The sequence below is a fragment of the Geotrypetes seraphini genome, chromosome 4 (assembly GCF_902459505.1).
Source record: "Geotrypetes seraphini chromosome 4, aGeoSer1.1, whole genome shotgun sequence".
In the NCBI taxonomy this organism is placed as follows: Eukaryota; Metazoa; Chordata; class Amphibia; order Gymnophiona; family Dermophiidae; genus Geotrypetes; species Geotrypetes seraphini.
This window is the reverse complement of record NC_047087.1, coordinates 103,817,857-103,835,298: the sequence shown is the minus strand read 5'-3', so window position 1 is coordinate 103,835,298 and position 17,442 is coordinate 103,817,857. Positions and strand designations below refer to the sequence as shown.

Here is a 17,442-nt window from a genome sequence, read left to right as displayed (position 1 = left end):
AGAAAGATACACACATTGTTTCTGGCTCCTCCCACATAGCAGAGGAACACAGAGCTCCTAAGGTTGAGTCCAAAAGCAATCGAACATCACTGGAACAAAGCATACACAGAAGGGGACACAAGGAACATTCCCGCAAACATTACACTATTCTGTTCTGCAACATATAAGAATACATGAAAATATGCATGAACATGGCAGCAATAAGAACCAACCTGCTGTGTGAAATGAGCACAAACCCTCTTTTCCGCCCCTCCCCCCCTTGCTCCTTCCCTGTCACCCATCTCACCTTCCCTTCCCCTGTACCTGTTTAAATTCCCCGGAACAAGCAGGATCTCTAACTTGCTTCCAAGCTAGCTTTCCCTCTGATATCACTTTCAAGGCATGGGCCCTGGAAGTAGCGTCAGAGGGGAGTACCGAGGCCGGCGCAAGTAGTAGGTTGGAGCTGCTACTTGTGCCGACGAAGAGCTAGAGGTACTGTGGCGGGGAATTGAAGGCCTGCGCGACGGGGGAGGATTGGGAAGGAGCATGGGGTGGAGAGGAGAAGAGGTGCCGGAGCCTCCACCAAGACGGCGCCTAGGGTGGTCCGCCATCCCCCCCCCCCTTTACTATGCCACTGGGTACTGAGTGGGATTTTCTGCAGCTGAAGTGAAGGGAAAGGATTTTCTGCCTCAGAATCTCAAACAGTCCAATCTTCAGAATTTTCGGGCTGCCACTTGGATGGACACCAACCACAACCTCCAACCCCTCGGAACCTCGACATGCAGATGGAGGAGAGAAAACACAGCCTGCACCCTGATACCCCGAGGGCTCTTACTCAGCCTGCACTTAAGTCTCTGAAAAGTTCAGAAGGCAAGCTTGCTCCGGGGGGGGGGGGGGGGGAGAATGGACCCCAAGTTCTGAGATGGCGCACAGCAAGCTGGGTCTAGCCGAAGCTAGCAGGCAGAAAACCCTGGAAAAAGGTTCTCAGGGCACCGAAGCTACCAAATAGATTGAACTTAAGTCAAAAATAAGAAAAAAAATAAGCAAAGCAGATCAGAAACACTTCTGCATGGTTTGCTTGCAGAAAGAAAAAAAACTTTAAGGGGCTATGCATTCCTCTGCTATGTGGGAGGAGCCAAAAACAACGTGTGTGGCTTTCCGCACAACCCGGTTCACGGGTACAGATTGAACACTTATTGTACAGACTCTGGGGTGGATGTAACAGAATAAACCTTTTGGTGCAGCAAGAAATTTAAGGTGTACAAATAGAAATGTAAACTTATGATTCTGTAATCATAGACTGGGAATATAATGCATACCTGGTGAGAAAAGGGAGATAGCCTGCATAAGTACATACTCTTCAGTGTGCAGGTTCAGATTTCTCAGGGAGTTGTGAAATTTTTGCAAAGGCTCAAGGAGATCCTGTTGAAACCCAGCTGTAGGGAAAGAGAGAGACTCTGTTGCCGTAATGAAAGAATATATGTGCCCTCATGGTCCAGTAGAGTGTAGATGACATTGCTATAAACGATTCATGGTTTCTAATGAACAGTGTTGATTACTGTGAATGGTTCCTTTCTGCCAGAAGGAACCTGAGATTAAAGAGACAGGTCCAGAAAAAGCTGCCTGCAAATGAGATGGGTAGAGCCCATGCTGAATATACAAGAGACCACCAAGCAAAGAAGCTGCAAAAGTATATGAGGTTTAAAACACAGTTAATTACAAATTATCTGACATAGCCATGTTTCGGATGCTGCCTGCTTCAGGGGTATAACAAGTCAAGTAGCCTGGATGGGAGGAATATATTTGAAGCAAGGTTAAGACATTTCAGGGAAGGCTTTGGGTCATAAGAGTCCAGACCATAGGCCATCCGCTCTTTCTGTTATCTTGAGTGAGAAGGTAGAATGGAAGATAGGGGTGATTGATTAAAAAATTTGGGACCACAGAAGTGCTGTTTTTCTTGATAGACATTGAATCGGGGGTGACCAGTCTGAAAAGATGGCTCTCCCACCTCCCCCACTCACTCATTTAAAATCTTCGGGCAGCGGCGATGAGTAAGCCTGCTGCTGTCAGATTGCCCTGCAGTGTCCAGTTGCTACAGAATGAAGACTTCCGGAGCAGGCCGACAGCATCAAGCTCACTTGTTGCCATTATCCAAAGATTTAAAATGAGAGTAGCTGGGGAGGAGGTAGGTGGGGGAGATGTGAGCTAGAGAGAGAGGTCTAGGGTGGAGCTTTTGGCCCCCCCCCCCCCCAAAGCAAAAAGTGTTCCGCTGCCTATGATCTCTGTGATCCTGACTAAAATTGTTTGAACATAAAAAAAAGTCATGCAGGCCAATTTAATAAACCTATATAATAATCTAATTATTGATTAGAAACAAAACTAAAGTACAACTCCTCATATAATTTATCTGTCACATAAGATTTAACACAACATAGTTGATTCCAAAGTTCAAAATACATAAAAAACATAAGACAAGAAACAAACTAATTCTTCTCAAGAAACGGTAGAAGGTTGGAGAGCATACATTAAAATAAAAAGCATCTTGGGCATATGCACAAACTTGGACATTCAATTCTGGAGAAAACTTGGGGATAATATCGTCACAGGTCACAGGGACATCTAAATGCATACATCACATGGCTTGTATTGGCTTTTTTTTTTCTTATAGGATGAGCAATGTGGTTAATATTTGATAACTGGGGACAGACACAAGGAGCATCTCTCTAATTTAAAATGGCCTTTCCCTCTGCACCTATGTAAACTTTTTCAAGTACTTTTTCAAGGCAAAGAAGGGAAAATAGCTTTCAAATTCTTATTCTTAGAAAAGACCACCACTAAACCCTTCCTCTTGAAACATTTATGGCCAGTGTATTTTCAAAATCTTCTAAATTCTGCCTGCCAAATAGGAAAAAAAGGAAATATCAGAGAAAAGGTCTAGTTTCTCTTCTCCTCCCTTTAAGAGATCATTCCTCTTGCCCCCCAAAAATCAGCTTTTTACTAAATAATAGTTTTTTTTAATCTAGTCATTTGTATTACAGATCCGTCTTATCCTTTCTTTAAAAAATATAAATTGTAAGAGCCAAGCAGAAATTCAAATAAATATATATATTTTATTTAAAGAAAGGATAAGACGGATCTGTAATATAAATGACTAGATTAAATAAAATTTGTTTAGATATGTCTATGTTATATGTGGTAATCACAGGGAAATAAGATTTTATGTATGTGATATGGAAACCACATAGTTGTATGCTGTATATAAATTTTTTAATAAATAAAAAATAAAATATTTATTTGAATTTCTGCTTAGCTCTTATAGTTTATATTTTTCAACTTTCAAATTAATTATGGAATTGGAATACTGGGTTATGGTCACCAATGTGCTATCCTTGATAAATATGAAATACAATTTAATGTATTATGAACATGAAAGGGATGTTTTAAGGCATTTATTATTGTGAATAAAATGATGTTTTAATAACTGAAATATATGTAGCAATAGAAGTAGAGACAATAGATGAAACTGGGACAGCTGTCACACTTGTGCCCCAAAAAGCATGGTGGGCAGTCAGGTAGTGACATGCTGCTTAACTCTGGCATGGTCCCCCTGGAACTAGGGGAGCCTCTCAGGACATTACTCACTAGGCAACAGCCTAGGATTACTCTTGCAATGGGTCTTGCAATTAATAACCCATAGTTAGAATGGCTTAAGAAAAAATATAAACTATTTGGCCAAAGGCCTCAAAACCATAGTCCTTAACAGGTTTCAATGCAAACATGAAAACATAACCAAAAGAAAATATTCCTCAAAACAAACTTTAACTGTGTTGCCAGCTCTGGACTTTAGTAGGTATATTATACAGAGTCCTCTTGACCAGAGTCTAATGTTAGGCATGCTTTATGCAGTCAAAAGAATACAGTTATTTTGCTTGAATGCTTCCCTATTTTACAGCAGCTAAAATAAGCAGCTCTCTGTTCCTGAGCTACAGGATGGGAGTTTATGGCAGTGATTAATAAGCCAGTAATACTGGGCTGCTGGCACAGGTAGCCATGAGAAAGAGATAGAATAATTTATACTTCTGGGAAGCAGGTTCTTTAGCAAGGTACACAGACAGCTTTATAGCATTTAGGCAGTAGGCAGCAAACACTGAGATGGTGTTTAACAGAGAAAACATAGTAGTTTTAAACTCACAGATTTTCAATACATTTCTGAGAAGTAAGCAAGCTCAATGCAATCAACAGGCTGCTATGGTAACAGCTAACAGCTGGTGTCCCCACACAGAGTTATGTTAACAGTGAATCAGAGAAACAAACAGGCTGAGTTTCCTGCCCAGCGTTTGACTTAATTTAATCACTGTTTTATACAGTGAAGGATACTGTCCCTTTGTTTAAAGCACAGAGGAAAAATGCTGCAAACTTTACAGTCCAAAAACCCCTTCTCTTGCAGCACACAGTTTGCATACCAGAAAAAAAAACAGCCAAGGAAAACATCCAATAAACTTACATTTGTTTCAAGCCACTTCCATTTGCTCTGGCCAAACTTCAGCTGCTGAACGGTTGTCCTCCACTATCACAGCCTCACCTGGCTCTGAGGAAAAGAATCTTGAAGGTAGGTTCCCTTCAGCTGGCTCCTCTCTCATTTCCCAATCAGGGCTGTGTAGCTGTACTGCCTGGTCTGGGGTAAGCTCAGTCCCGTTCTGAGTTTCCTGTCTCTCCTCCCTCTGCTCTCTGCTGAGCCTTGTTTTAAGCTGAGGAAAACCACACACCCTTGGATTCAGTGGGGGGAAGAGATTTCTTTCCTCAGCCTGGTACGATTCATTGAGGAAAAACTGTCTTTCTGCTTTCTGCCTTACAAGAACTGGGTAATAGTAGGGCAGGGATTTCCTGCTTTGCTTTGGCACTGCCTCAGGTAAGGCAAACCTTTCCTGTTCTGTCTCAGTCTCATCTTCATTACTCATAGGGTAGTCAGCTAAATTACTGTCATAGGCTCTGACCTTCTGCACTGGGGTTTGTATGATTTTCTCTATTTTCCTGTGATAAACCTCAGGATTGCAGTAGGTTTGTCATACAATGTGGTCTTGGGCACAGAGGCTACTCATGTTTTGGAATCCTTTGCCTTCTTTAGATATATTGTTAATAGTATACCTCAGGTTTCTCTTGAAGAAAGTGATAGAAGCACACCTTGAGGTACTTATATTGCCCTGAGGCAGACCTGCTTGGCAAAACACAGCTGTGTCGGGTGGAGAGAACGAGAGAGTACTCTCTAAAGTTAAAAGGGGATAGATTCTGTACAAACGTAAGGAAGTTCTTCTTCACTCAGAGAGTGGTAGAAATCTGGACCGCTCTTTCAGAGGCTGTTATAGGGGAAAGCACCCTCCAGGGATTCAAGACAAGGTTAGACAAGTTCCTGCTGAACCAAAACATACGCAGGTAAGGCTAGACTCAAATAAGCACTGGTCTTTGACCTAAGGGTCTCCACGTGAGTGAACTGCTGGGCATGATGGACCACTGGTCTGACCCAGCAGCGGCAACTCTTATGTTATCTTCTACAATAAAGAATTTTATGAACAATTAACGTCTGCTTTTTTATCTTCCATTCTTCTGAGACTAGTGAATCGCTTTCCCATCTGTTTTCTAGGACCTTTCTCTTCAGGGTTTTTCAGCAAAGCTGTGCATTTCAGGTAAAGCAAAAATACTTACCTATAGCAGGTGTTCTCAGAAGACAGCAGGCATATGTTCTTACATGCATGGACGACGTCTGGAACCCAGTACAAACCCTACTAAGTGCACAGCCAATTTAAATCTTTAAGTACTGCCTATACCACGCATGTGCTGATGCCTTCCCACCCGATGTCAGCTCATGGGACCATCAATTCAGTAACAAAACTAAAATGCCAACTAGGAGAGGTGGGTGAATTGTGAGAATATATTCTTTCTCTCCTCAGAGAACACAAGAGACAAGCAGGAATAATATTCTCACACGTGGAATTCCCAAACTGCCAGGATTAAGATTCTGGATGAGAATAATGGATACATAACCCAAGAGGGTCAGAGGGAATCCTGGTAGTAAAAGGATTCTGCAGAATTCCTTATCCAAACAGAGTGTCTCTTCTGGACTTTTGTTCCAGAGAGTACTTAGAAGTAAAGCTATGGATTAAGGACCAAGTAGCTACTTTGCAGATGTCCTCAATAGATGCTGAGCGGAAATGAGTCACTAAGGCAGCCATAGCTCAGACATTGTGAGCTGCTACAAAGCCCTATGGCATCAGCCCAGTCTGAGTATATGCGAAGGAGATACAGTGTGCTAGCCAGTTGGAAATAGTTTTCTTGGTAACAGGAATTCCAAGTCTGTTAGGGTCAAAAGCCACAAAGAGTTGGGATGATCCTCTCTAAGGAAGTTAGTAGGTCAGAGCATTTTTGCAGTCCAAGGTGTGAAAAGCTTCTTCTCCAGGATGGGAATGTGGTTTTAGAAAGAAAACAGGTAAAACTATGGATTAATTGAGGTGAAATTCTGAGAAATCTTTGGGTAGGCATTTTGGATGAGTTCAGTCTTTCTGAGAGGAAAGGAGCAGAAGACAAGGGGGCACTCAGAGAAATTGAAAGGGGGAAGGTTTAGAACAAACGCCAGGAAGTTCTTTTTCACCCAGAGGGTGGTGGATACATGGAACGCGCTACTGGAGGATGTGATAAGCAGGAGCATGCTACAGGACTTCAAAGAAGGTTTGGATAGGTACCTGGAAGACAAAGGGATTGAGGGGTACAGATAGGAGTAGAGGTAGGTTATAGGGATAGGATTAGAGAATTAGAGGCAGTTACAAAATCAGTCAGGGACACTGTTCAGGCAATTAGGCCTGATGGGCCGCCGCGGGAGCAGACCGCTGGGCAAGATGGACCTCTGGTCTGCCTCAGCGGAGGCAACTTCTTATGTTCTTAGGAGAGGAGAGGAGACAGGATATTTCGCTGGGTAAGTATGCATTATTTTGCTCTGAGCTTTGCTAATTTGGGAGATTAAAGCTAAACTGTAGATTCCTTTATATAAAGAAAGATAGTTTTAGATCTTAAAAGAGCAAGCTTTATTTAGCTAGGTTCCTTAGAGTAAAAGCCTGCTATAGTTTTTGAACTTGAACTTTCTGCTTGAGATAGGATCTGGCTTAGTCTGCATTCCTTCCCTCCCACTCACCCACACCCATCCACCCCTAGCTCATTTCCTTTACTTATAGTCTTAATTTAAATAGTCAATTATCCTACTTAGGACCACAGGTGAACTAGTTATTACATATTCTTTATACATTTCATTACTTGCTAAGACTGAAACACTAAATAAAGCATACAAATTATCTTAAGGCTCTCTATACCAGTCTAACATACCCAGTACCTTAATAGGATTTAATTAAGCATCTCAATAATAAGATGCAGACAGTATTCCAGCAGCAACAGGGAAGCTATTCAGTCTTTTGCACTGAGTGTCATATGTATGATTATCTCCCAGTTGGTGAGAAATTATGTGTGTGTGCTCACTGCAAAGAGCTCCTAGATCTCAGAAAATGAGTCCGTTCCCTTGAGGCTAGATTTGCAGACTTGGAGGAGCTGAGAGAGACAGAGAAGTACATAGAGGAGACCTACAGGGACATTGTAGAGAAGTTCCATCTCCAGTCTGGCAGCCCCTGTGCTGCCTTGGAGGAGATAGATCTCCTAAAAGGAGAACATCACCCTGGTGATACAGGAAATGATCCTTTAGCCATGACCTGTCCACCAGGAGAGGCAATATCCTCTTACACCAAGGATCTATCTCCAGGGACTTCTGCCCAGAAGGGAGGAATTAGCATCAGTGTTACCGGATGCTAGGGTCCACCTTAGGAGTCAGTGCTCAAGAAAAAGATCTGGGTGTCATCGTGGACAATATACTGAAACCTTCCACTCAATGTATGGCGGCAGCCAAAATAGGATACAAGATGCTAGGAATTATTAGAAAAGGAATGGTAAACAAGACTAAGAATGTTATAATGCCTCTATCGCTCAATGGTGCGACCTCACCTTGAGTATTATATTCAGTTCTTGTCTTCTTATTTCATAAAAGATATAACGGCACAAGAAAATGTTCAAGGAAAAATGACTAAGATGATAAAGGGGATAGATCTCTTCTCGTATGAAGAAAGACTAAAAAGGTTAGGGCTCTTCAGCCTGGAAGAAATGGCTGAGACGAGATATTATTGAAATCTAGAAAATCCTGAATGGTGTACAACGGGTTCAAGTGGATTGTTTTTTACTGTATCAAGATTTACAAAGACTAGGCGACACTCAATGAAGTTAGAGTAATACTTTTAAAATTAATAGAAAATATTTTTCACTCAGATAATAGTTAAGCTCTGGACCATGCTGCCAGAGGACGTGGTAAGAGCGGTTAACATAGCTGGTTTTAAAAATGGTTCGGACAAGTTCCTGGAGGAAAAGTCCATAGTTTGCTGTTGAGAGAGACATAGGGGAAGCCATTGCTTGCCTTGGATTGGTGGCATAGAATGCTGCTACTATTTGGGGTTTTGCCAGGTATTTGCGACTTGAGATTGGCCTCCATGAAGATGGGATACTGGGCTAGACGGACCTGGTATGACCCAGTAAGGCTAGTCTTAATCTTGTGTAGGGAGGATCAGACACAAGAACTTGAAGTTCACTCACACAGCGTGCAGAGGTAAGGGCAATGAGGAACACAACTTTCCAAGTGAGAAGTTTTAAAGAAAAAGATGTAAGCGGCTCAAATGAAGACTTCATAAGAGCAGATAATACCACATGAAGATCCCAAGCAACACGTGGAGGCTTGAAAGATGGTTTTGTATAGAATAGGCCTTTCATGAAATGGGCTCACTGTTAAAACCACGGGCTCGCTGTGCAGGGAAGGGCAGGAGAGATTCGGGGAGAGCAGGGTGGAGGCAGGAGAGATTTGGGGCAGCAGAGAGCAGGGCGGCAATGGAGCTGGAGAATCGGAAAGGACGTTTGTGACTGGTCCCCAGCAGTCGCTTCTTGGGTTGATCGGCCAGCCCAGTAGGATTGTGAAATTTGTTTTGTGAATCGAATCCCTGCCTGCTTTGCATGTCGTTCCCCTCATTTGCATGCGCGGATCGGAATCAGATCATCAGAGAGATAAGTGAATCAGGCCAGAGTAAAATCGGGTTGCAAAGGGATCGTAAACCGATCGGTACACGATCGGTTTGTTTAGTGAATCTAGCCCATTGACAGAACTAAGATATACTACTACTATTAATTATTTCTATAGCGCTACCAGAACCAAATTGGTTTTTAGACTAGTTAGAGAGGTGGAGAAGGTAGTCTAGAATAGATTAAAGTGGACATGTGTTGGGTTCCAGAGAATGCAATGCACACCAGGAAGAAAACCTCATCCATTTGAAGCAGTACCAGCGCCGAGTAGAAGGTTTTCTAGACGCTTCAATGACAGCAGATACTGCAGCTGAGAGGGAGAAAGCATTTACTTGGTGGTGAAAGAAACCACACTGTTAACGAGCAGGGGCTGGGGTGAAGAAGGGATCTTTCATTCTGCATCAGCAGTTCCAAGTTTCCAAGTTTATTCAGGTTTTTGATTAAACGCTTGTTCAAAATGCAAAGCAATTTACAAAATATTAAAAAATAACTTATAGACAAATAAATATTTTGACAAACTGAACATACTTGGCTAAGATAACAAATCTACTAGAGATCAGACAAATAAGACGTACATGACCAATAACAAGTATATATTGGGTAGAGCCCCTAGGAACAAATAGGAAGGGGGGGAGAAATACAATCGTTATAGAAAGAAAAAAAACAATTAAGGTAAATACAAAAGGGAGTTGGGAAGATAGGAATAAGAGGCAAAAAAAAATAAATTGTGGACACTTTCCCCGGAGGTGTATTTAACCATTCAACATTATTAAGAATCATGTGGTCAGCTGAAGGCATCTTTAAAAAGAAAGCACTTTAGGCTGCTTTTAAATTTTTGTAAGTTTTTTTCGATTCTTAAGTATAAAGGAAGAGAATGCCAAGAAATAGGAGCGGTCACGGAAAAGATTAAGGTACGACGTGTACCATTCCCAGTTCTGGGAATGGTTACAACTTATAGTTTCTTGGTTGAAAGCTCTAGGAAGAGAGGAAACCAAACCTAGTGTGGCCAATGCAGTGTTATGAGAATTATGGTGCCTTGACCTAAGCAAAGCTTAAATAGAGTTTTCCCAATGAGAGGTAGTGGAGAGAAGGTGTACAGGAACTTGTTCCACCCCCCAATGAAAGAAAAGGTATTTAACACAATGCAATTTGGGGTGTAGAGTCTGGAGCAAAATTGTTGAAATTTGTTGTTGTTAGTGGAAGCAAAACGATTTATGTCCAGTGTCCCCCATTTGGAGAACATCTGATGTAAAACAGTTGTGCTGAGAGACCATTCGTGAGGCTGAAGAACTCTGTTCAGTTTGTCTGCCAAGACATTCCACTTCCCCGAAAAGTAAATTGTTTTAAGAAGTATGCCACGAGCAGTTGCCCAAATTGCTTCCATATAAACGGGGTGAGATCTCGTACCTCCATTTTTGTTCAGATAGAACATGGCAACTTGATTGTCTGTATGGACAAGGATACTTGGTGGAGGAGATGGCTCTGGAATGTTTTGACAGCACTGCCTATTGCTCAGAATTCTAGAAGATTGATTTAAAGAGTTTGTTCATGGTAAGACCATATTCCTTGAGTGTGGAGGCAGAACTTTGAGAAGCTCCAGGCATACTGAGCTGTTTGCAATGATGAAGCCTTTATTAACTAGTTATCCAAGTAGGAAAAATGTGAAACCCCCATGTGGAAAGAGCTGCTGCCACTACCAATAGGCATTTTGTGAAGACACATAAGGCTAAAGCCAGTCTCTGAAGGAAAAGACTTTGTATTGGAAGTGTCGAGAACCAATGTGAAAGCAAAGATACTTTCCGTGAGCAGGTACGATGGATATGCAAGTGTAGGCCTTTTGAGATGAAAAAGGCAAAGCTAATCACCTTTTTCCAACAGAGGTAGAAGGGTTCCCAGAGAGACCATGCAAAACTTCTCCTTCAGGAAGTATTTGTTTAGGAGCAGTGGTAATGCTGGTATAAATACTAACTCCTTAATGCTAGAGACTGAGAATGACATGGGGAAAAAATTTGTCCCCGCAAGCTCGGTCCCTGTCCCCGCCCCATCCCCGCGAACTCAGGCCCCATCCCCACAAATTGTCTGATCCTATCACCACAAGCCTCGAATAGTTATGATTTTATATTGAACTTATTTTATTAAAGTATAAAAAGAAACAATATTCTGTACAATTGTCATTTTATAAACACAAATAATACAGAACAAAAATCAACAAAACCCCTGTCTCCCCTCTCCTTCACAAATATCCCTCCACTATCGAGAAAACTGAATAAGCCAAATTATTACAGAATGCTACACAGAAAAATCATGCTAAAAGAATACCGCAGTCACACATGACAGGAATAGTGTTAGGGGAGTGCAACTAGGGCAACTGCCCCTTGGTCAGAGAGAGCCCTAAGCCAGCTAAAAGCTAAAGAAGCACCGCCTGGGCTTTGTGATCCCCAGTTATGTCTAACACCAGCTCTAGCAGGATACATATTTCAAATCTGATATATTCTAATCATAAAATAGAAACTAAAATGATTTTTTTTCTACCTTTGTTGTCTCGTCATTTTATTCTACATATCATGTTGGTTTCAGGCGCTGGCTTCAGGCGCTAGCTTTTGTCTTCTCTTAACTCACTTGCCAGGGTCTCCTGACCATTTGACATTTCTTCTTTCTCCATGCTCACCATCCATCTTCCATCTCTGTCTTGTTCCCCATGTTCAGCATCTCCCTTTCTCTATGTCTCCTATATGTCCCTTTCTAGTATTTCCCCAGTGCCCATCTCCCTGCCTTTATCATCTTACCATTCTATGATCCCCTCCCCATGTGTACAGTATCACCAGTGGCGTACCAAGGGTGGGGCGGGGGACTGCCTGGGGTGCACAGCCGGCTGGGTCCAGAAACTCCTGGGACCTGCACTTTTGCGCGGCTGCTGGTCCACCCCCGCAGCAAAGAAAAAGGTTAAGAAGCCGGCAGGATCAGCGAAAGCATCCTTTAAGAACGCCCTCCCGATCTGGCTCTATCCTGCAAGGTCAACCAATGGCTGAGAACACTGTCCGGTGGCATCACGAAAGGGGCGAGATAGAGACTGATCGGGAGAGTGTTCTTTAAAGGGCGCTTTCGTCGGCTTCTTAGCCTTTTTCTAGCACCGGATTTTCCGCTGTGTTTTATAGAAGCTTATATTGAATAGAAGAACTGTAGCAGTGGCGTACCAAGGGCAGGGCGGGGTGGGTGTCAAAAAATGATGGGCCGTGGGGGGGGGGGTGTCACATACCCTAGGTACGCCACTAAGTATCACTCCTCTATATTCCTATGCCCCCCTGTCCAGCATCTTCCTTCTGCATTCTTATTCTTCCCCATGTCTAGCCTTCTTCTGTCTGTGCCCATATACCACTCCGATGCAGCATTCCCCTTCTTGTCCCTATTCCTATGCTCCCATCAATGCCTACCATCTCCCTTCCCTCATTTTGTATATCTCCCTGTGTGCAGCTTCTTCCCTCTCTTACTCCCTTACACCAATGTGTCTCTCATACACTCTCTTTCCTCCCTCCCTCAGCTATGTTCAATATTTCACTCACTCTTACTTCATCCCCTCGGTTCAGTTTTCTCTTTTCCTTCCCTTCTCTTTCTTCCTCCCTGCAGGTCCTGCACGTTACTCCCTTCCCTTGGGTCCAACACCTCTATTCCCTCCCTTCAGTGCCAGTGGGTCTGGCACCTCTCCCTTGCACTCACTACATGGGCCCAGCACCTCTTTCCCTTTCCCCCAGACCAGATCCAGCAATTGTCTCCCTTCCCTTCAGCTCCAGCAACCCAACTAACCCCCTCCCCCCCTTTGCGGGTGCAGCAGCACCCCCCTCTTGCTCCCGATCACTGGTCAAAACTGGCAAAAAAAACAAACAACCAACCTGCGACTCCCCTGGGTCAGCCTCTTTGCACCTCCTGGGGCAGGCCTACCAGCCTCTCAGAATCTTTGTGGACAAAGAGGCAGGCAACATCGCACACAAAGCTGCTCCGGGACCTTCTTCTGACCGAGTCCCTCCAGTTCGCCGGAAGTTACAGCAGAAGGAGGGACTCGACCAGAAGAAGGTTACGGAGCAGCTCTGCAAGCGATGTTGCCTACCTCTTTGTCCACAAAGCTTCTGAGAGGCTGGTAGGCCCGCCCTGGGAGGCACAAAGGGGCCAAACCAGGGGAGTATAAGGGTTTTCTTGGCCGGTTTTGACCTGCGATTGAGGGGGGGGGGTTTGTTGGACATGTGATAGGGAGGGAGGAGGACTGCTGGACTCATGAGGGGGGGCTGCTGGCCGGGCGGGGTGGGGAGGCGACTCTGGGCAGATTCTTCACTGTGGGTCAAGGCCATTTACCGCTCCGCAGGGCAGCGAAAAGCCTTGTTCCTGTATCCACGGCAAACTGCTGATTTTTTCCCCCATTCCTGTGGGTTAGCCGTGGCTAGCCACGGGAAACAGTCCCCATGTCATTCTCTAGCTAGAGATATGCACATATTGTGGCGTTGCCGGTGCTCATGTATGGATTTGGCTCCGGTCAATGCTCACGATAGCGCAACTCCGACGTGCTTCCCATAAAAGATGGAAGTCCTGCTGGTCACCGTCCAATATATAAGGACAAAACATTCAAAAACAAGTCAATTCAAAGTTCATTCAAGTCCCCTTTTATTGTGGCGATAAGCTTGGAGTAGACTTCAAGTCAATCTTTTGCCAAACCATAAGTAAACAGGTAAATAAAAGAAAAACCAGAGCTGGAAACTAATCTGTGACAGCTCTCACCTTCATGCAGGTCATCAAAGTCAATGAAAGCCAACAGTCTCGAATGCTGCTGCCCTTGAAAACAGGCAGTTGCTCAATATTGTACTGCTTCAATAGCTTTCATATAGGGTGGTGTCCAAGCCCAGCCAAAGGCAGGTTTGGCCCCATCCAACTTAATAGGAGTTGGTGGGGGAGGGGAGTAGCTGAATCCACAACTTTATTTCTGTTTAACAGAATGCCACTAATGGCCCCACAATCTCAACCAGAATGGAAAGTGGATTCTCCCCACGTATGCACTACTCCCACACACACACACACACACACACACACACACACAATATCTCAGAACTCAAAATATAAACTTAAATAATCCAGAGCATTTAAGTTAAAAAAAAAAAACGTTGTTTTTTTTAATGCATCAACACAGCAGTGCAGCACTAATCTCATTCTTTCCTCAGGGGAAAACATTATCCGAGACCCAAACATCAAAGGAAATTATCCTAGGCATTCAAACAAACTACACAGCCCTGCCACTTAGCTTTCCTCCATAGGCAAATCTTCAGGCATGCTGGCAGTCTCAAGGCAGTCCATCGGTTCTGATAGTGCTGGCTGGTTGGCAACAGGGTCAATGGCTGTATCCAACATCTCAATGTCTGAATAAGACTGAGACTCAGGAGAGCAGTCCTGTAGGTCCCCTTCCTGGGCTAGCCCAGGGTAAACTGACTGTCTCCTCCTCAGAGCAGCCTCTAAAGCGTTGAGGCGGACACACCCTGTTCTCTGAGGGGGAGGGGCAGCCTGCATCTTCTGCCTAGATTTCCTAGTACCTTTAATTATCTCCTGCAGCTGGGAGCTAGCAGGGGGAGTAGAATGCTTCAATGGCTGTTCCAGGCTGCTGTCTTCTTGGTGTTCTCCTCCCCAGACATCAGCCACATGAGGATTAAAGGGAAATACAGGTTTTCCCTTGTCTTTAGTCACAACCCTATCCCCATGATTAGCTCTTTGAATGGCTGGGCTAGGTTTAGCCACAGCCATGCCTGGCACAAGCCGAGCTTTAGGGCTAGGATTGTGACCATATCTTATAGTATATGTAAATGCGAATCCTGCCCATAATCTGCCCATATTCTGCCTATGTGTATGCCCATCTATAAAATACGCACTTATTTACAAAATAGTGCTTACATCCCTAAAATCCACCTACGTACGCATATGCTGTCATAATGGGCAGGTAAATATTGCTGTTTTATAGCATTCCACTCTTAATGGTCAAACTTCATATTTGTGTTATTGGGCTCTACATCCCCCTTTCAAAGGGTTCTCACTGCAATGACTGGGCTAGAAGCTGAACAAATTTCAGAATCAGTGCAAAAAGTGGCCCAAAAATGCTTTTTCTGCCTGGTTTTGAGCTGAAAGCTCTAGATCAGAGGTGTCAAAGTCCCTCCTCGAAGGCCGCAATCCAGTTGGGTTTTCAGGATTTCCCCAATGAATCTGCATGAGATCTATTTGCATGCACTGCTTTCAATGCATATTCATTGGGGAAATCCTGAAAACCCGACTGGATTCCGGCCCTCGAGGACTGGAGTTGCCCATGTCTGGTATAGGTGGTGAAGCAAAAAGAGGGGAAAATCCTCAAATAATCACAAACCAAAGCTGATAGAACAAGAGGCTGATTCAATTTATAGTTCAGCTGGAAGCCCTAAACAAGAGGGACAAGGCTGGCCACAAAAAACGTCCACAGGATTTTGCAGTGAGCTAAATCTTGTTGAAAATAAACAGTTGACGGCTGTGCAAGGGCTCATTTCTTTCAGTGCTCAGTGCCTTGAGAAGGTGAGAGTTCCTGCGACAGCAAGTTTTAGGACACATCACTGCTGAAGGCATTTAATAATACAGTGGTATCTTGGATTACAAGCATAATCTGTTCCAGGAGCATGCTCGTAATCCAAAATGCTCGTTTTATCAAAGCGAGTTTCCCCATAGGAAATAATGGAAACTCGCTTTGATACGTTCCCCCCCCCCCCGAGGCCAGGGCGCTGCTCCTCCCCCCCGCATGATCCGGCACCCCCCATGAGAACAGGCACCTCCCGCCCGACCAACTTTAACTCACCCCCTCCCCCCCGTCTGGCACCGGCACGAGAACCGCTCCCCCCGCTCGCAAAGGCCCCCACCCCGCTCGAATCGGTACCCCCCCCCCCGCGAGAACAGGAACCCCCCGCCCGACCAACTTTAACTCACCCCCCTGGTGCTGGTGCCGCTTGAAGATCTTCTTCTTCCCAGTCTGTGCCGAGATTCTCGGCGAGAGGGAGAATTAGAAGGGCTTGAGCATGCGCAGATGCATGCTCAAAGCCGGCAGAGACTGGGAAGAAGAAGATCTTCAAGCGGCACCGGCACTTGTGGGCTGTGTGCCGGTGCCAAACGGAGGGTGAGTTAAAGTTGGTCAGGCGGGGGGGTTCCTGTTCTCATGGTGGGGGGTGCCGATTCGAGCGGGAAGGGGCCCTTTGCGAGCAGGGGGAGCAATGCCGGTTATCAGGGGGTGCTCGCAAATCGAGTCAACACTCGGTTTGCAGACACGTTTTGCGAGAATGTTTTGCTCGTCTTGCAAAACACTCGCAAACCGAGGTTTGACTGTACATCAAAACACTTGCATCTGTGAAATGGCTCACAGCCCAATTACAAAGTAGAAAATAAACCACTTTAAAAAGCAAAATCCAGAATCCATGCTTGTACCTTATGACAGGATTGGATTGTGCTGCTCACAGGTAGGCGTAAAGTGGAGGCCCAAGGCTTAGGTCTGCAGTTTGCATGAATGTTTAGAACTTATTTACTTAAGGTTTGTATACTGTGTTTTTGAAGAAATTTGTCAAGCTGGTAAACGGCTCAGAGGAGAGTAACTCACAGTGGATAGCATCTTCAATGGAGTAGGACAGCTTGCCACACTCCCACTTTCCAGTTTCAACGCTGAACACCATGTTGAAGCGGATCTGAGAGAGCTCAAAAGTGGCTCCCTTCAGCAGTGAGATCTGGTCTTCTATGTGCAGTTCCCTTCCAAAGAACAAAACCGTATTAAAACCCAACATGAGTTTTCAATGATTAATCCTCATCTTACCTGGTTCATCACACATTTTCCCTCACACTGCCAAAAGTGACTTTCCCTCAACTAGCTAGAATGCTTATCATCAGTGCTTTCTGAAGTGTGTTGAAGAGCAGTCTAACCCCCTTAACACAAAGGGCAGGCACATTCACAACATTTAAACAAAAAACAAATCCCACCTAAACACTCTCATAATTGAAGCTGGGGCACTCTTAACTAATTATACACACAGGTGTGTTAAATACAAGTGGACTTTTCCACTATAGGCCAAAGTGTCCTGAAAAGGTGAGTGAAGATCTGCTAAAGGAAAGGAAAACTCCATTGGAATATCTTACCTGCTGGAATTCAGAGTTGGGAAAAAGTAAACTTGGGCTTCAGTAGGTTATTTCATTGTCTTTCTCTTTTACACTTTTAGTTCAGTACTGTGCTTTTCCAGCAGTCAGTTTAGGCAATAGTGTAGCCTTTAGAGTCTGTTATTTTTATTT

The 17,442-nt window shown here is 44.2% G+C and overlaps 1 protein-coding gene across 5 annotated transcripts in view; it reads right to left on the bottom strand.

Moving 5' to 3' along the window:
• NR1I2 (nuclear receptor subfamily 1 group I member 2) overlaps positions 1–17,442 on the bottom strand; it is a 60,789-nt gene that overhangs the window by 15,143 nt on the left and 28,204 nt on the right. For 4 of the 5 annotated variants that reach the window (XM_033940904.1, XM_033940901.1, XM_033940902.1 and 1 more), the window contains 2 exons: positions 16,763–16,908; positions 1,299–1,415 (listed from right to left, as the gene is read on the bottom strand). In XM_033940904.1, coding sequence (XP_033796795.1) covers positions 1,299–1,415; positions 16,763–16,908 — 263 coding nt within the window. The remainder of the gene's footprint in view (positions 1–1,298; positions 1,416–16,762; positions 16,909–17,442) is intronic. The other variant, XM_033940906.1, reaches the window with a different exon arrangement.